We start from the raw sequence: 20,027 nt of genomic DNA on the forward strand, positions 1-20,027 counted from the left end.
ACTGTGGGTAATAACAATTGGTTACAACATTATGGATTTTATCACAAGCACTTATTTCATTGTCAGAGGGTTCAAGAAGCAAGCTAGTAGTGCCTTGATGCATTGTTAGAAACAAAAAGTGTTATGTCACAGTTACAGCATATGTGTGGTTGATAGGTCAGCCCAATCCCAGTCTCCACCGTAACCCTAACAGATTTAGTTTACATCACTTAACTTATAAGTGCCCAAAATGGTATAATGGGACAGCACTTGTTTATTGTGGGTTTGGGCTTTACTGCATAACCTGCAGTAGGTGGTGATCAGCGTGTCACCAGTTTGGAGAAGTAAAGAGTTGTACCAGCATGTAAGGTAAGCAATTGTACAGCTGCTTTTCAGTGCTTCTGTCCCCATCACACAGCCATTTTCCTTTATACTGTGCACAGCCAAGTTGCTCTTGTGTGCAGGGATACGGAAGTTCTGCAATTGAAAAAATGTGGTTACAAAGAAAATGGGTGTCTGACGGCAAATTAAAGAGCTGAAAATATTCTAAATATGGCGTGCACTGGAACTGATACAACACCATGACCTGTGGGTTACTCCACCAGGCAAAGTCTGCAGAGATGCAGAGTTACATAAAGTGTGCATAAAGAACTCAAAAGGTCTATGAGATTGCCCTCATGCACTTGATTTGATAGTGGGACAGCACTAAGTCCTCGTGGATTTACCGGGAACATGCCTCAAAGTCTGAGTCTGTGAGTGTGGAGATTGGGACTGGGAGACTGTAGGTACAGCACCTCTTAGTGGCTGTTCCTAATTATTTGCTCACATGCACATACCATGTGACTTTGGTCAGGAAGTTAGTTTTTCTGCCTCAGAGACAGTAGTGTGATTGGCACTATCTACATCCATCTGCTCCTGTCTAAATCTGTGGCAGCATCATCAGTACATTTATTTTATTTTAAATGTCTAAGTGTATTCTTGAACAATTATTATAGAAATTACATGGTAAGTTTACTTGTTTACTTATTTTGTTTACTGTAGTTTCTGTATTAGTTTACCTTTGTCAGCACCAATTTCATGTAAGCTCAGTAGCAAATGTTGTGATTTTGTCATGATTCGAGTTCTACATCGTCATTGTTATTCATGTGTACGATGTTACTTTGTGTATTAGAAGGATATTGTTACTACAGTCATTTAGTATGACTTCATATTACACTTGTGAAATGTTGTACTTCTGTATACTCTCACCCAGCAGAAGAGCCAGCAGAAGAGAAGATTAAGAGTATTGTGAGCAGAAGTCTCCTGCACACCATCTGCACTTGTGTTGAATGTTTTGGTAAACCATGCTTTGTATGTGATTGTTATGTGATAAGTAAAGAGAACTTTGTGAAAAGAACAAAACATCAGTAATACAGTAGTTAAGTGAATGCTTTTTCAGATCACTGTATCACTGTATTTGCAGTGCTAGAACACAGTTGGCAGATAACAGACAACATGTTGTCCTGTCCTAATAGATGCTACAAAGTCAACAGGAGAGGCGGACATATCATCGAAAGTCTTAATCCGTAGTTTTTCAATAATCAAAGAAAACATTACAAAATTACCATAAACAAGTTATAATCACCACACACATTATCAACATATTATTTTTTTATCACTGCACCAGTTTCTTAAACTACTAAAAACAAATTGAGCTCAGGGTGTATGACAGGATGAAAAGTAAGTTTTAATAATCCAAGTCTCCCTGAACGAGACTAAATGTACTAACTTGGACTGAAAAAAGCAAAGAATTTATTATCTCTGGAGATGCTGTAGGTTACACAACAAAGAGAGCGTCGGTAGTGTTATCAGACCTGTTTGCTTACATTAGTGCTGTGGTACCATAGATTCACTGTGCAAGAACTTTTTGAAAAGTTTTATAAGAGTAATTACCCAGGGTGATCCAGTGTTTCTCTATTGCAGTGGTTCTCAAACTTTTTCACGTCAGCTGACACAAATTAGACCACAGACCACTATTTTATTACATTTTTTCCTAGATTTTTGCTATTAGATGTTTTATTACATTAAGTACAGTATATGAAACACATGACCAAACTCATGGATGGAATTAAAGTTAAAATAAATTATTCCCCTTTTTGTTGGGGCCCCCTGGAACCCCCTCAAGGACCAGACTAATACTACAGACCTCTACAGAGTCTATCCACCTCTTCATTCATCCCTGAAAAATAAACAGGACATCCAACCATGAATGCTGTACATTGAGTGATTAAAATAAAGCACCTGTGATTTTAATCCTTGATCTCTGCAAGAAGTATGCCTAATCAAAATGTGACAAAACAGACTCATAGCTTTTTCTTAGTCTTGCATGTAAGACAATATGCTTGATAATAACTTGGTAGCAGCATACAGTGTCCCACTGTTTCTTTTCTCTACAAAATAAAAAAATAAAAGTGGGGCAGTGGCGGCCTCTGGTGGCTGGAGTTTATTTAAAAATAAGCATTTTTTTATAGTGTTTTAAGGTATTAGTAATTTACATCTCCTGAAATAATTGCATTTATCTCCTGAAATTCAGCATTTTTCAGCATTAAAAGTGGTCATATTTTCAGATTGGATACTGCTAAACAAATGGCCATAACAAGCTCTTGGATACCCATAAAAACAGCAACGGCAACAAGATTTAGCAATCACTTTTAGCAGTTCAAATTAGAGACACATTACCGTGAAAATGTAGATGATGATATGTTTAAGTCCTGCAAAGGGGTTTCCATTGTATCAACACAATGCAATGCACACATTTCCCATGAGAATAGTGGTGCAACTATAGGGTTTGAAAACATGCCGTGTTTTGGTTTAGTAAGCTCCAGTTTAAGGGTTTGGGCCATAGGAGGGGTTATAGGGCAGCTGTGCAGGTTCGCCGGGATGTTGTGGCAGTGCATAAGGCTGGCTGAGGAAGTGGTGCCCTGGAGTAAATGCAGCTTGAGTGTGATCTAGAGCAGCTGAAAAGACAAAAATAAATATTTGGTTTGTTGTTACTGCCCAAAGCCTATTTTTTTCTACTGAAGATCTTGAAAAACATGTCAACAATATATAGTTCCATATCGTATAGTCTAAATAACTTCCTAAAATACCTGGGCACATCATTTTTAGAGCAAACATTATTTTATCAGGAGTAAATACTGAACTTGATGGGTACTATTTTCAGTGAGTGTTTACAGCAGCAAGATGGTGTACTGACTCAAAACGGTGTATTGACTCAAAAGTTACCAAAGCCTAGGCCTATACTGATGATTTAATCAGGAGAGTTTCATGGCAATCTAAGCTGTAGAAATGCTCCAACGTAAAATTGTCAATAAATGGATTCAAACCCCTGGAACCAGGGACAACAAGGGCCCCAATAACTCCTCTAACATTGCAACTGAATTGGTTTTGTACAATGGAGCTCTATGGCACAGATGAATAAGATGGCCTATCAGACTTTAGGTAGCCATGCACACAACTACTTGTTGACTTTGTTGATTAAAAAAATACAGAATATCACCAGACTTATTCTTTAAAGGTGATTACTGCTGTCAGAAAATGCTACCTAACAATATAGATTTTTTAATGGGAACCAGACCATTTAAATATATAGTTAATCACAGAACAAACATAGCATCCTCTTTTTTTGAACAGGTGGATCAGATTGGAAACTGGATGACAACAAGCAAGCCTGCTACTCACTAGCTTCCAAGTATGAGGGTGGTGGTGCTGTAGGGACTTCATATCCAGGCTGATATCCGAAGGGGGAGAGTGGCTGCTGGGCTGAGTTGACTACTGTGGTGGAGTTTCTCACAGCTACAGGTAGGTGTAAAGTCATAGATTGAGTTTGGTTTGAAAATACGGTAACCAGTATTCTGTAATTTGTTTGCCAACTGAAACAAATTGACAACATTTAATCCACTGATATGTCAAGGATACTGTGAAACAAAAGATAAGTTTTTTTTAAAAAGGGAAGGGTCACATTTTGGGAAAAATGCTGAACACTTTTTGCTTTCTTGCTGAGAGTTGGCAGGCTCTGTCCAAAGATAACAAAATATGCGTACCAGCACCTTTAAAGCTGACTATTTTCCACATTGGATCATGACTTTTTTAATTCGTACAAAATCAGAACAGCTCGCTATGGCATAGTTCTTGGTCATGACCAGTTGCCAGGCAATCAGTGGAGATTCTAGAAAGTTAAACAAACAAGATACAATGTGTTAATTAGTGAGCTTCAGAGGTGCTGCTAGGCAGTTGTTTTTTTACCTTTGGACAGAGCCAGGATAGATGTTTGATTTTGTTTTCAAGTAGGTAGCTGCATAGTACTTCAGGACACAGCTGACACGCCCTTGAAAGTAGTTGCAGTTTGGTTAGGTGTACATGGTTAGGTTTAGGCACCAAACCTCCTTGGTTAGGTTTAAGAAAAGATTATAGTTTGAGTTAAAATATGTTTTTTAATCCAGGAAGTTATCTCAGGGGTGTGTTGTGTAGTAAAGTGGGTGGGTCATGTAGTCTGCCAGACTGATGATAGACCTTTCTCCCTGTTTCCAGTCGTTGCACTTAGTTAGTGGGACTAGTGGGCTCCTGGCGGTAACTTCATATTTAGCTTAGCATACAGACATGAAAGTGGCATCTGTTATGGTTTTGGGTTTCAGTTTAGATTATATCTGGTGGTGGTGCATAGACAAGATGCTTGCCTTTGGTGTGGGAGACCTGGGTTCAGTTCCTACTGTGAGACATCCACCATTGTGTCAGTGAGCAAGACACTTAACCCCTAGTTGCTCCAGAGGCATGCGACCTCTGACATATAGCAATTGTAAGTTGCTTTGGATAAAAGCGTCAGATAAATGTAAATATAGGTAGATAGATAGACAAATAGAGATTTCTATATATTCTGTATTCTCACCCATCCCCATGTTTCATGGTTAACATCATTTCCTGCCCTTTTCTGTGTGTGTTTGTCTGCTTTGATTAGTTTCACCCTCATTATCCTTCCTCCACTAGTATCCACAGTATCAACTGTATCTCATCATGGTCCATGTATCAAGCATTCCAGCCTTTTAGGTCTCTGTGTTTTGAATCATTGTTTTCTTGAATTTTTGAACGTTTTGGGATTTTGCCTGCTCCTTTAGCTTTGTTTACCTATTGCAGACTACTTTCTCTGGACTCGATGTTTGCCTGCCTCATAGTCCCTGTAAGCCTGGCACCTTTTGATTTTGTCATTAAATCTTTGAACTGCACCTGCTCTTCCTCAGGTGCAGGCATTTGGTTTCAATCCCTTGTGTTCCTACTACCCTGCTTGCAAGTGTGACAGGTATTAATCTTTTCATGTAACTCTCAGCAAGAAAGGAAATATGCGTATTTTTGAACAAACTTTGGACTTTCACAAACACTCTTTTTGGCTTGCGCAAGCTAAACTGTAAGCAAAAATGTGTCCTACTTCGGTTCCTTTGGTCAGGTCCTTTTCGAAACTTTTTGTAGAGCAAGCAGCAAGGAGCCACAAAGCAGATGACGAGAGCCACACATAGGACAATGGGGATAACACACCCTAAGATGCTTCCCAGAAGCACAGCAAGGTTGCTTTTTTTCGGATCGCTAGGAAAGGAAAGACAAATTTAATAAGTGATAAAAACCATTGTCTTTCTTAAAATCCTGATTGTTTCTCATCCTGTAAGTGTCTTTGTATCATGGAGAGTGAAACACAGGTACAAATCAGGCTCACCTTGCAAGACAGGCTTCTTGTTGTTCTAGAGTTAGATGGTATTTCTTTTCACTGCAGCAGTATTTATTGTTGCATCGTCCACAGCAGAACTCAGTGCGACATTGCTGAGTTTCATAGAAGAAACCATCTGTGTCCCAATAGCTGCTACAGTAACCAGCTGTGACATATAAAACACAATGACATGGTGAAGAGTAGTGAAGGTGAGACATTAAGTTACAGTACATGAACTAGTAAGATTAACAGCTAAACTTTCAGTTGTTTCTTTTATGTTAAACACAGGTACATACAATCTCAAAACAAGTGTAATTACCAATGGCCACACTGAGAAGTAAACGCAAAACAAACTATCACCTTATTAATAACAGACTGAAAAACTCACCCCATACAGCTGGGAGCAGGATCACACACACAAAACTGGACAAAATTCTTGGCCCCATAACTGCTTTGATGTAGTGTAATAAGAAATTTATTTTGACTCTGCAGTGCGACAACAGTTTCAACCTGTCTGTCCCACCCTGTAGCAAGTAGCCCAACAACATTCCTCACTTCATGTGAAAGACTTGCCACTGGATAATTTATTTGGAGTTTCAGGAGCAGGACCACGCCTCAATCGTGCCACTCCCGGCATTTTCATAAATACCCACCTAACCCATATCCTCTTCTTCGCTCTCGTAACTCCAACCCCCCCAACCCCTTTCTCTGTCTTGTTTCCTCATGTCCTTGTTCCTCTCTGTGGGGTTATGAGAGGGTCTGTCGTGTCCGGGTGCTACAGCGGATTTCCCACTTTCACCTCTCTTTAGCTGTACACATTCAACTGAAACCATTGATACATTTCAGTTTATTTTCCTGTGCACTTAAGCAATACTGTGTGTGGATGCTTTAACCCATTATTATCTGCCTCCACCCACTCTCTCCTGAACAGTCCTTGGACACTTAAGCTTATTACATTCCCCATTTATCAACACGCATTGTTTTACATCAATCTACATGTTAGTTATGTTAATTTTATGTCTTAGCTATGACATTTGGCTAGACACATTTTGCAAAACTACTTACGTTCCCTTCAGCCTCAGTTTTGTCTGGGGCAATTTAGCTAATGTTGAAGCTGAAGTGACTTTAAATTAATGATGATACTGTGATTTAATGGTCTAAGTCCTATGTATTCCCTTAGCGAAGTGTCTCTTTACACCATTTTGCCAGCAGTTGTGTAGCATAGACTTCAATGACCAAAATATATATTTTATTGAACTCTGCATAATTGGTGGGTTTTAAACAATAAGTCATGTAAATGTATTCTAACACCAATGATTCTTGGACAAGAAACAGAGACGGAACAAGAATAAATCTTTACTGGTATGCCTTTCATAAAGAACACAAATGGCTATAATCCACACACGCAAATAAAAACACTCCAACTGAAGTCACCTTGAACAATAAACACTGGCCAAAGGACTGAAATCACAGACAGAACACATTTATAAGACAGATTCAGGCAAGCCTATGATTAAGTACACAGACAAATCGCTTGGTCGATGTAAGAAACAGATGCACATTCCTCACAAAATTGTTTTTGTTTTTTTTTGTGAATTGTAAAATTAAGATACGTGAGGACACCAGGCCACTTATGTTCGCTGGCATGTGGTTTCTCATGTCAGACGGTAAAATAATATAAACCACAGCACAGATGTGATGAGTTTGTCATTTAGAAACCTGTACCAGCGATACTCATGTAATGCTATTGTGTTTTTTGACCACAACCAACGTCTAAACAAAGGAAGTTGAAAAGTGAGGGATTTCATATAGAGTAGCTCAAAAGATCAATGTCTGGCTCGTCACATGAACTGTGACTTTACCACGTTCAGCTGGATCATAAGAAAAAGGTCACTTCAGTAAGTTATTGCAGAAAGCAGAAGTGATGGCTCCATTACAGAAAAACATGAGTGACAAAGAAGAGCGAGGAAGGCTTTTAGTTTGGTTTTAGACAATAAAAAAACTACAGACTAATTATTCAAACCTGACTGTTATGCTGGTACAGTCAAATACAGGCAATGATGATGACAATTTCCAGGCAAATAACACAATACTGAGTAGGAAAAGGAGATTTTAAACTAAATTAAATTACATACACACAACATGGCTAAGAAGGCACAGTTGTTTCATGCATTTTGTAAGTATAGCATTTGTTTTTGTGAACTTGACTATATGAATGTTTGGTTGATTAAAAAAAAATTTTTAATCACTAAGGCATATTTCATTTAAAGCTGCCGATGTATTTCAGCTCAGTTACACGTTTCAAGGCCGGACACCACAGTCCAAAATGATGATTTTGCTTCAATCTGTCAATTTTCAGACTCCAAGCAATTTGCCTCGCTCTGCAGGGTAGTGATGATCGTCTTCCTTTTACACACTGCTTCTGAGGTCTCATAGCAAGACATTTAGAGAGCTTTTTTAAATTATCTTTTATAATTCCTTCACACATTTTGAATAAATCTATTAAAAAACTATATTTTGATGAACCGTGGCCAAATGTCTGGACATTTGGTATATTGTCACAACAAAGCCAAAAAATCCATCTGACTCTTACTAATGTGCTGGAAAATGGATATATTTGTGTGATATACAAATCAGCACATATTTAATGAGGAATTACCTCATTGGTATATCACAAAGTAAACAAAAAAATTTTATCTTATCTGACTGTGGTGTCTCGCCTTAAAACAAATACTGAAAATAACCTGAGCAAAAAAAGAAAGGAAAACACAAACATGAACACAAAACTTAAATATGAAGTGTACTTCCCCTGTGTGGAGGGCTTGAATTGATGAGTGATTAACATTCCCTTTTTGCTGGGGGATTTTTCCTGAACACACACTATTAACTTGGTTAGCCTCTGAATATCGGTAATCAACTGACATTAGCATGTATTCTTTCCATCATAAATCCTCAAGGGAGAACAGATGCACCCTTTTGACTTGATTTGTTCTCAAGTAATCCATAAAAAGCATTGCATGCCTTCCAAAACACCAGGGACAAAGGAAAATGAAGAGTACATGAAAAAAAACATTCAAAGCACTTTTATCAGTCAGAAATTAACTGGCAGAGCACCAAAAGTCCTGAAGAGTCTGACTGCAGTCACTGTAGATGGTGAATTAGGAGGTCAAGCATGTTCGGCCGGTGCACAGCATAGACAGAATAGAAGGGAGATGTTGAGGCATGTTCAGAATGCTGGAAAATGTCAAAGCATTTCATCTTTAAGCTCAGACTTTAATGTGTAATTTACCAAGATTGAGACACTAAGAAATAATATATAAAAACAATCTCACCACTTGTATATTGTAAGTCCATGCAATACAAACCAAGAGGTATCAACATTTTCACTTGGCAACTCTTCGATAGAACAGATGCACTACAGCAACTACAAATGTGTCCTAACATCCCTGTATTCAACAACCAAGTCACCTGAATCAAGAAACAATTCTCATCTGGATTCAGATCACACATTTCCAGTTCTGCCATGTTCGAAAATGTGGCAGCACGATTAAAGTGGCTGACAGTGTGGCGCTGTGGTGCACTATCCAGTCTTGGGTAGTGGTGGTGCCACAAAATCCGGGTTGTATGCTGGCTGGGTTAGGTAATCTGCGTGTGCGGGTGGAGCATTGGGCTGCGGCTGGACAGGAGGCTGCATAGGGTAGGCTGGTTGGCCGGGAGTAAATGCAGCCTGGCTGTAAGGCATCGGGTTGGGAGGGTAGCAGGGGCCAGCTGTACAAAGAAAGAAAAACATGGAATGCGGATGAAAGGGCTGGAAATGCTTAGACAAGAACCACAACTTCAGTTCTGTCAAACCATAAATGTTTCATTTCCTATTCTACAAAATGGCCCAACTTTTTACCAGCAGAGGTTATTTACCTCAACTTCCTATTACATGTATTGTGAATTGCATAATGTGTTTGCTACTTTTTTTTTTAAAACATACACTAATGTGTCATTACCTCATGTTAAAGGGTGCTTTTCTACAGTAGGCTGTGCGTTTCTAAAAAAAAAAAAGTAATCACCAACCTTGTGTTGATGTTAACCCTAAAAATCCCACGACGTTTGAGAAACGCACCCCCTCTTAAAATATGTATGAAGTACACAGACAGCTTTTATAACTTGATTTGGGAAATGAAAACTTGAGTTTATCTACATTTTCATTTGAGGCATTTGGATGACTGAGAGTAAAAGATTGTCATGACAAATTCAAACTATGCATTAGTGTGGTTACCTTTAAAGGGAAGGTGAGCAGCTGAAATGTTAACATAATGATAACAGTAACCCAGTGAAATTTATTTAGCAAATATCTAGAGGAAGACTTAGAAGGTTAACCACAGCACTCAGCAGCACGAAAGATAGCTGACTGAAAATGTTACATTCACATCCAATGCCTTTGCTAATGGTAAACACATTAACATTAGCTTACCTCGCTATAATCGTTGGTGTGCTTTTTGTGGTTTGTCTCAGCTGTTTTGGTACTGATTATTGTCTAATTTTGAGTGGGACTGTAGGTGAATTTAGTCCATAAATCTGTTATTTTTGTAAGGCAGAGAATACCTTTTTGTCCATCTTTTGCATTGTAGTCTTGTATTAATAATTAATTAATACATTTCATCATTTTCAAAGGCTACTTTTTATTTAGTTTTAGTCTAGCTGAAAAATATTTTTTGTCATTCTTTTTGTTGAAGGAATTGATACTGGCAGGGTGTTCAAAAAGAGAAGCTGTCCTTAATTTAACAACAGGCTGTTGTCACAATCACACCTGTAACTCTTTGTCTAAGTTTAAAAATCCACACTCACTGGCTTCCTGATATGACGGTGGCGGTGCTATGAACCCTTGTCCGTGGTAGGGTGATGTTGGCAGGGGCTGAGGCCCATACCCCTGCGGCATTGGCTGGGCTCCATAACCCGTCTGCACTGGTATGGGCTGGTAGGGTGGATACTGTGCCCCCTGGTAGGACTGAGGCTGACCAGGTGTAGCAGTTGGCTGCTGGGGGTACTGCTGAGGGTACTGCTGAGGAGAGGTGGTGACCACTGTGGTGTGAGTGGTGGTAGTTACCACAGCTGTAAACAAATGCAACACAGAAACAGATGAGAAATGTAAGCTGGGTAGGGGTTTCAATTGCAGGATCCTTAACATGGTAACGGCAGCATAAAACTGCCCCAAATACATGCTAAGCATTTCACCAGGTTAACCAGTCTTTATTTATAGAGCATAACCCCAAACGCAGAGACTAAGAATTGTTCTCACACAATAGTAGGTACAATGTATTACAGCATCAGAACAAAGAAGTAGTTCAAATTTCATACAAAGAACATATGCTGCAAGAGTTAACACAGACCAGCCCATAACGCTTCTGCTTTTATCCAACTTTACAAACCTGGTGACACTAAGAAAACCAAGATGTAAAAATCGTATTAAGTCAACAAGCTTCTGAAGGTATCTATCCACCTCCAGTGTCCAGACTCAAGTTACTGCCTTGTCAGACACATTGAAAAATTTTATCAGCAGAAGCATATGCTTTTTGGACTTTCCCATTTGCCCCTGGTTTTGCCTCACAGACTGCACACTGTCTACCCTATCTTACTGGTGGAGGTTGTTGCGTACAGCCTGAAAGGAGAAACTGCAGACTACACTCAGGAAGGTAGATCTATTGGGGTGGCGATGGTCCAATGGATAAGACCATGTCTTTGATGTGAGAGACCCAGGTTCAATCCCCCACTGTGACCCATCCACCATTGTGTCCCTGAGCAAGACACTTAACCCCTAGTTGCTCCAAAGGCATACGATCGATGTTTGAGAAGAGATTAAACCAAATGCATTCTGCATGTGTTTAAACATTTATTTAGGTTAAACAATCAGTGCACTCACTTAACAAAGCTGCTGCTGAGTTAAAAGAAATGACTTGTTGTAGGCTAAATGACATTAGCTTAAAGATTTACTTAATAAAAGAGTTATATTTTTACATAACATGTATTTACAAGCAGCGCATCACATCCACATGCTGGCGCACAGCGTTTGGCTCAATAAGGCAACAAACATTGATAACAATAGGCTACATGAAACAATGCACTGGTATTTGCTCGACTGACTCATTGAAAACAGCAAAAATCAATCAAACGTGTGTTTGTTTATTCAATACGCAGAGGTAATATTTCAATCTATTTCCTATTCATTTCAAACCTTTTCATCCCTCTGCCATGTGAGTTGCCGTTTCTCATTTCTCCAGTTTATGTGCATACGCATGGCTCAGAGTTTGCGTGGAGGACCACACATTCTCCCGTCAAGTTTGTTTTTAACAGATCACAACCTTTTCTTGGGAAGTGGCGTACCCACATTTCAAGCCCTGTTTAGTACGTACGCACCATTTATAAATGAGGGCCCAGGTCTATTTCAAGGAAACTAAATATGATATGATGGTTAACATTAGCAATGCAGAGATTTACACAATTTTTGAAAAACAGCTTCATCAGTGCAAGCGTTTCACTCGCATTTGTGACTGTGAGGTGAAACTTTAGAGGTGATCATACAGATTAAAACTGTTTCAAGTATAAATAACTACATAATTATTGAATAAATACAGTTTGATGCAGAAGTAATTAAAAAAAAAAAAAAAAACACTTATGTACTTTCTGTTTTGTGCTTTTATATATTCAAATTAAATCAAATCAAGTGTCTCCTTGTATCCCTTTATCATGGAAAAACACATTATTTGATCAATTTACATTGTGTCCCTAAAGTTCGTTTAGATTTTCAACTGTGTGCCATTTGGGGCTAGCATTAAGTAATGTTCTTTATGTTTTGTTACTGGCAAGATTGATAAAATTTAGAGAAATACTTTCCAAGTTTAAACCCATAACTGTGCAACTTAAGTGAAATTGAAAGAGTTGTTTTTATATATTGTTTTAAAAAAAGAAACAGTGTGTGTGTGTGCGCGCGTTTGTCACTCCCACCAGCATGTTTTTCCCCCCCCCAACAGATCGGGAGTCATCCTGACCACTTCCTGTAAATGACGTGAGCTGGTCTTCAGTTTTTCCCCACTGTAGTTTTCATGGAAACAATAAATCAAACGAGGTGGAGCTCCAACATTCCTGGATATGATCCCGACATGCAACAGTGCAACTTGGGAAATCCAAATTCTTGCTTGTGTCTTTAGTTAGCTCTCTGCCAGGGCTGAGTCGCTCCGTTGGCAAAAACCTGAACAAGCTGGCTGAAAGACAAAGCTGACAGGAAGTGCAGAAGTGTGTAGTATCTACAGCGGTGTGCATGCTCAAGTGTCAACAAAAATACACACACAACTGAGGTGTTTTCCACTGTGGGGAATTTTCAAGGAGTCAATATAGAGAACTGGGTAAAAGAGTAGAAATGATAAGATAAGTGACAATCCGGTCTGAACTGAAAACATCACAAATATTTAACCCAATTGAATCTCTGAGTTTTTACTTTCATTCCTTTCAATATCCTTGTCTCAGCCATGCACGTCAGGCCTCATGCAAGAACTACTTGATTCCCTCTTAAATGGGACGCGCAAGTGAAAATTTGTGGCATTCACCAATTTTTACCAAACAAAATTCTAATGTGGTCCAGACCTGTCGTGTTAGTCATGTTTCCACAGGGGAAATCATATACTAAGGGGGACTCATTTGACCAGAAATCATAATGCCTTATTCTGAATTAATTTAGAGCTTAAATATGGTACCATAATTCACTAACACAAAATATATAACTAAGACAAATTTAATGCCAAAATTATTATACTGTTCATTGTATCATCATCATGGCTTACCACCTTTGATTTACCACAGCAATTTTGTACAGTTCAAGGTCTCTATGCTGTCCAGTATCATCCTCTGCTGACTCTGCTAAACTTCTTATTTTTTTGGCTGCTAATTTCCAACTGCAGGACTTGTAGCTCTGCAGTGTCAAATTCTTGTTTTTACTCTCTGGTCAAATTTTTGTCAATGAAACTTTCTCACACACCGAGTAGAACAAATATGTTTTAAATATGTTTTTGAATGAAAATGAGAATAATGATGTAAAAATTATCATTCTCCTGGTATTGCTAATCAAATCAACTGCAATATCAGTCAAAATTATCGCACTAGATATTTTTTATAAAACTGTTCAGCCCTAAGACTTGATGTAAGGAAGAATTCCTTACATGTTGTTATGATCTGGATCTGAGATGTAGATGAAACTATGAAAGACAGAGGGCTTGGTCACAAACGTTGTTGGTGATTGCAAGGTCACAAAACTACTGTAAGCTTACTTCCTGGAGACTTTTGAGTTGTAACACTTAGTTATGCGGGGCTTCTACGCATGACGACTGATTTAGTATGAGTGTTAGGTCTTGTCTCAAAAACCTTCAAGGTTTTTTGGGAACACAATGACTGCTCAAAAGCAGCTATGGTCACAGCCAAACACAAGCAGCAATAAAACCTAATCTTAGCGTCTGCTGCTCAGAGGCCTACCTGCATATATGACAAAAACAGCGCAGACCACAATTCTGTGACAGGAACATGAAAATACAATTAACACGTATCCATGCCAAAGACAGCAAGAAAGCACAGTAAGCAATGTAAGCATGAGCAATGTAAATTATGTAAATAAATCTATACATAGTACTTATATTAGAGAAAACAAAAAAAGTTAAATTAATACAAATTATGTTGTGATCTAAATGATAAGGATGGTGATATTCTGTGTTTGTGTTATTGTCAACAAATTCCAGTCTGTTGCTAGCGCTCAGCTTCAAGCCCATTGCTTCCTCCCAAAATGTCTTACAAACTTCCTCCTGTCCTCTGTCCTCCTCCCTCTGCTGCTGATGTGATCCACAGCCTGCAGGTACCTCTTGTCGAGAGAAGAGGCTGGTTTCTCAGCCAGGAGCTAAGTTTGCAAGAATTTGCCAAATTTTAAGGTACGTGGCAAACTGAGCTAAACAGTTAGGCTACAAACAGACAGTTTTCATATTAGCTTGTTTGTAACAATTTGCTATGAGCTGAGCTAGCACGTGGTGCTTGTAAAAAATAAATAAAATTATATTATATATATATATATATATATATACACACACACACACACATATACACACACACACACAGCTGTGGATAATGACAGACTGCGGAAAGAGCGGCTTAATGTCGCTTTTTACATGTTTGTGCTTTCTGAACAGGTGTATTGATAAAGTATAAAGAGTATATTTACACGCAAAGGTTTTGTTGCACTTAGTATAGTACAACACGTACGACGAGCGTGTTTGTGTTTGAGCTCAGACCCAACACAGAGAGCACAGCAGAATTTGTAGCGTGATAGTAAATACTAAGCTCTTCAGCCCCTGGGCCTGTTTAATATCAGATTTCAGTAACCTTTCCTAAATAATCTGTTTTTTCCTTATTCATCGCATTTTAGGCAGTCTTTTACGAAGAAAATACGATTTCTCTGTCAACACTATAACAAATGAATAGTTTCATTTTCAGAAAATGGGCTAACAGCTAGGCACTGTAATCTTTTACAGAATGTTGGTCAAACACTAGTGAATAATGTATTTGTTATTTGTTTTGGGACAATTTCCAGCCACAGGTTTGAGGTGCATATTAAAGCTGGCATTTACATGTACAGGTATGTGCTCCAATTCGTAGCATTGAAAATAAACAGGTTTTGACCTGTAAAACAGCCACATAAATTAAGAATGGCAAGACCAGCAGTATTCAAGTTAGGCATGAACTCCAAACAGCAATTTTCACAGATAACAATACTGAGTCATCAACTTGCACAGTGCACCGCTCACCACAGAAGATCAGTAAAAGTCTCAGTAAAACTTTGGAGGATCTTCACAGGTCTGGACAGAGTTTACTTCACTGAATAAAGTACATGTTTGTAACTGCTGTCAGTGTCACACATCGTTTGCATTTTGTGAATGTTAAACCATGTTGTGCTCAGTCTCTGAATGTCTGTTATTAGTAAGACCGAGCCATTGCAGTAATGAAAGTCATGTGGTGGGTGGGCCGACAGAACTCAAATGAATCCCCTGATGTTCTGTGTTAAACTAGACAGATGAATACTCCAACACACTGGAAACTAAGAGTCTGACTTCTTCATTACCCCCCAGGGGGCTGTTTTTTTGTTTTTAAATCAGACACTGCATTTTACGTAGGTTGAAAAGCTGCAAGTCAAAGATGTGTTGTGTGCAGGAAACCGCCACATGTGCAGCTTCATGTTGCAGTGCTGTCAACACAATACTCACTGCTTCAACTGACTGTTAACACTTAGGTAATGCAGGTCATCATTTCTGTTTTGGTACATGGGTCATTTGTTCTTCTGGCCCTTGTATAAAATAATACCTAACTAATACACATACCTGGTTACTGCACAGGGATAAGTGTGTTAGGGAAATGTTGCGATGACACCTTAAAATTCAAATTGGATGGTCGACCACTGGTAAGATATGACAACTGATGCGATAGATTACTCTAATGTATATTAAAAAAAAAATAAAATCTAAAAACAGAGTTTCAGGTGATTCTCACAATACTGTGAAAAGGATTTTAAACATTTATTTAGTGTTTTAAATCTTAAATCTTCGGGGATACGGTCTAATCTTTGCAGAGGCATTATGAAACGAGGATCATGCCGTTTTGGCGATTTGGGTGTGCTCAATGTCTGATTTTAAATAGAACTACCAGTTTGTTCCCAAGAAGGTTTTAAGAAATCTTTTTAAAGTGCGTAAATAAATATTGTAACCCTAACCCTCAAGGAAGGGGGGGTAGTGTACATGTGTGGGTGCATTGTGTGTAACCCCACCCAATCACAGGACTGAGCCAATTTCTGTGCATTATATCACTACCAGTTAAGGAGTGGCCGCTATGGAAGAAATCCTTGCTATTTGATATTATGATGATATAGTAAATTTCCAGAAAAATCAATTGAGAAACTCCTTATGATTAAAATAACCAGATGGCAGTGTCTGTTTTTAGCTAATCAGTGAATGAAATGCCTTACAGATCAAGGTTCTTCATGGCCTTGACGCAATCGCTTTCCTCTGTAACTTTCGGTTTGCACATGTTAAGTTTCTGTTTATCTTAAATACCTTCTGTCTTAACCTGCTGTTCAGGTAGTACCAGAATGTAAGCTTGTCAGAATTTGGCTGGTGAACTTGTAAACAATACAAGATATAAAAAGGGATAGATATGTTATAAACAGCTAAATTAGTAGACAAAACTTACATCCTCTGCTGGCATATATCATCATATTGAGTAGCTTAATGCCAACATAAAAAAAAAAGCTGCTGCTCAAGCTGTTGGACTGTCACATACTGTAAGGTGGCATCCAAATTGCCTATCTCTTATGTCCTTCTACAGAAGAAGATATTATGTTCATTTTGAGGGGTTTTCTGATGCTTAAGATGTGGCTTTTAAATACAGAGACTATTGAGAGAAATTCCAAACATAATGTGACATCAGTGCCTCACTGGTGCAAAAATGTTTGCATCCACATTATGGTGCATTACTCCAAGTCTGCCAAATCAATAAATCAGGCCATAGTCTGTTTTGAGCTTTGGAAACATTGTCTGTTGTGAAGAACTAGCTGCCAGTTCTGAATCTAAAAGCATCAACAACAACAACAGACAATATTAAATTGTTTGTCGAGGGCTACTTACGTCTTGGCTTGCGGCACATCTTGTACAGGCAGCAGCAGGGACACACACAGCAGCAGATGACGATGAGTAAGAAGACAACAAAGCCACAAATACCAACGATCATGGTGATTTGTGGCCCCTGACTGTTAAAACGACTGTATTTACTAAAAAAGAAACAAACAATGTATTACCTAACTCGTACAGCATATGGACAAGAAAAGCTGATTGATTTCAATGATTAAGCACTTGTACCACCAATAATAGTAAATGTAAATAAAGTAAAATAATTACACAATATTTGCCATAATGTGCACTGATCTCTAGTGGTGAAAAAACATACCAATTATCTGTTATAAATACAGAATATTACCATGTTTATAAAAACAAATGAACATCAGGAATGTCAGCTAAACATATTTTGTGAATCTGCCACGTGAAAGGAGACTGCACATATTAGCTTCATGCTGGTGGTCGTGCACAAGAAAGCATTACTTCCTGTTTCTTGACTGCATAATAATTTCCTAACAGGCTGCAATGTCTCAACTTTGATGACAGAGGGACAAAGAGAGAGACTCAAAAGGAAACCAGCTTCAGTCTTTCTCTGTCTCACCGTCCAACACGGAACTTTAAATCTCACACCCTCACCACAAATGTCACCTGTAGTCAGAGGTAATTTATTTATATATTATAATATAGAATACCATCTTTCTTGTTTATCCTCAGAAAACCTCCAGATACTTTGGTGACAGCAGTATCTTCTTGTGCAGTCTCCACAGCAAAAACCCGAGCTGCACTCCAGGGATGGTTTGTATTGGTTAAATTCATCTGTATAGGACTGACAGTCGTCCCCTGCTGTAACAGAGCAGAGACAGAAAGCAGCAAGGGGCACAAAAGGTTAGTCTCGCTAACTATGAAGACGAAGCTGTAGTGGTGATCAAAGATGGCTAAAATAGGAGTAAGGCATGAAAATAGATTAAAAACAAAGACAAGTCGAAACCCACTTAAAACAGGCAACACCTCTAATCCAGTTCATATATTGGCTTGATGGTCTAGGTCTGAAAGAATCCAATAAAGTTGAAACAATAAGGTGATTAATTGATTTGTTAATGGAAAGAAAAAATATTGGCAGCTATTTCTATATTTAACTAATTGTTTGGTCTTTTTTTCCTAGCAAAAACACCAAACATTCTGTACTTCTACCAGTGTGTTTGCTGCTTTTCTTTAGCATGTGTACTAATGAACTGAATATCTCCGGTTCTTTGGCTGTTGGTCAGACAAAAAAAAGCAATGGGAGTGCCTCAGGCACTGATAAATTGTAATGGCCATTTTACACAGTTTTCTGAGAATAATCCTCAATTGCAGCTAAATAAATAAATTAATATCTGTAAACTTGAAAACAGCCTCAACCTGATACACCTATATCTGCTGCTTTCAAAACAGAAACTCAGTTGCTAATTTACTAGCTGAGAGTAAAGTGTAATAAAACAGTCCGGCAACAAACCCTACATTTATGAAGGATAACGTTCAGTGTTTGTACAGAGCTGTTGATACAACTTCATGTTGATTTTGCTGCGTTGGTGTTTTTCATGTTATTTTTCACGCTTATTTATATCAAAAAGGGTAACTTAGCTGATAATTCACAAAAATATCACATAAGATTATGTATTTTCCTCTAGACAGATTCTTCGGATAACGTCGTGTCTTTTAAAGTGATCGGACGTTATTAGAAGATGGCTACAGGGTAGCTTGAGGAAATAGCAATGCAGTGACAACGTTGAGTCAGTCCCTTGCCTTGGCGTTAGTTTGTCAACCACTGTCGGCCTTCAATTAATACAAAAAGAGGAAATAGTTGAGACAAATGAACGTTACAATGTTAAAACAATGTTTGAACAACAAGCGATAAGTCTGAACAGACAACCCAGTTCTCGGTTACCAAAGCTAACGTCACTGACATCGCCCGAATTGGGTCTGTTTGAGCCCCCGTCTGAGCGTTAAAACACAAGACAATAGCAACCGTTTACAGATTAAAGATCAAACTCACCAGATACATAAGGGGCCAGAGTCACACATAAAGCCAACACAACAACACTGGACAGGCCTGACGCCATGGCTTCTTCAAGATTCCCGATTTCGGGTAGGAAACTGGGGAGACTCTCCTCCTCCTCCGACAGTTGGAAACAGGAGGTCGGAAGATATCGCCCGTTGCAGAGATCGTCTACACAGACAGCTGCCTCACTCAGTCGAAGTTACGCCCATTTTTCATTAATGTTTTTTTTTCACCCTGTGTTATACTAAGCATTTTGTCTATAGAGTAACCTAAGTGAATTAACTACCTGCTTAGCGGAGTTATTTTTTCTCAGAATTATCAATAAAGCATGCCAGGCAAAGTCAGCCGTACCGGGTTGGGGGTAGGGGAGCTGTTAGGCTCTTATCAACCTCCAGGCCCTCCCCCTCTCTCTAAGCAATGTGTAGCAGTGCTGTACTTTGAGATACTAGTGTTTGTTACTTTATTTCTACAACATTAACTTACAGTTCAGAGGCAAATATTGTACTTTTTACTCCACTACATTTATCTAAAAACTTTATTTGTTACTTTGTGGATTCGTATTTCACATATAAATCATCTGTTTAGCAGTTACACA

General features: G+C 38.6%; 2 protein-coding genes and 1 long non-coding RNA gene across 4 annotated transcripts; 1 reads left to right on the forward strand and 2 right to left on the reverse strand.

The window, feature by feature from the left end:
- The first annotated feature begins 1,007 nt into the window (after positions 1-1,007).
- LOC123986982 lies at positions 1,008-14,724 on the forward strand. Its single transcript, XR_006829031.1, has 3 exons — positions 1,008-1,315; positions 3,652-3,819; positions 14,588-14,724. It is a non-coding gene; the product is annotated as an uncharacterized LOC123986982 (long non-coding RNA).
- LOC123986981 (protein shisa-4-like) lies at positions 2,447-6,214 on the reverse strand. Of its 2 annotated transcripts, XM_046075469.1 has the most exons (5): positions 6,099-6,214; positions 5,720-5,876; positions 5,438-5,592; positions 3,700-3,813; positions 2,447-2,975 (listed from the first exon to the last, which is right to left on the reverse strand). In XM_046075469.1, exons 1-5 carry the CDS (start codon positions 6,154-6,156, stop codon positions 2,845-2,847), a joined length of 615 nt encoding a protein of 204 aa, XP_045931425.1. In that variant the 5' UTR covers positions 6,157-6,214; the 3' UTR covers positions 2,447-2,844. The 2 variants fall into 2 exon arrangements, 1 of the variants encoding a protein (XP_045931425.1); XR_006829030.1 differs by lacking the exons at positions 5,438-5,592; positions 5,720-5,876; positions 6,099-6,214 and adding an exon at positions 3,937-3,993.
- On the reverse strand, positions 7,054-19,754 carry LOC123986980 (protein shisa-5-like). Its single transcript, XM_046075468.1, has 5 exons — positions 19,427-19,754; positions 18,087-18,237; positions 17,407-17,549; positions 10,550-10,813; positions 7,054-9,478 (listed from the first exon to the last, which is right to left on the reverse strand). Exons 1-5 carry the CDS (start codon positions 19,491-19,493, stop codon positions 9,291-9,293), a joined length of 813 nt encoding a protein of 270 aa, XP_045931424.1. The 5' UTR covers positions 19,494-19,754; the 3' UTR covers positions 7,054-9,290.
- Positions 19,755-20,027: the final 273 nt, after the last annotated feature.

This window comes from Micropterus dolomieu, linkage group LG18, assembly GCF_021292245.1.
Source record: "Micropterus dolomieu isolate WLL.071019.BEF.003 ecotype Adirondacks linkage group LG18, ASM2129224v1, whole genome shotgun sequence".
Classification (NCBI taxonomy): domain Eukaryota; kingdom Metazoa; phylum Chordata; class Actinopteri; order Centrarchiformes; family Centrarchidae; genus Micropterus; species Micropterus dolomieu.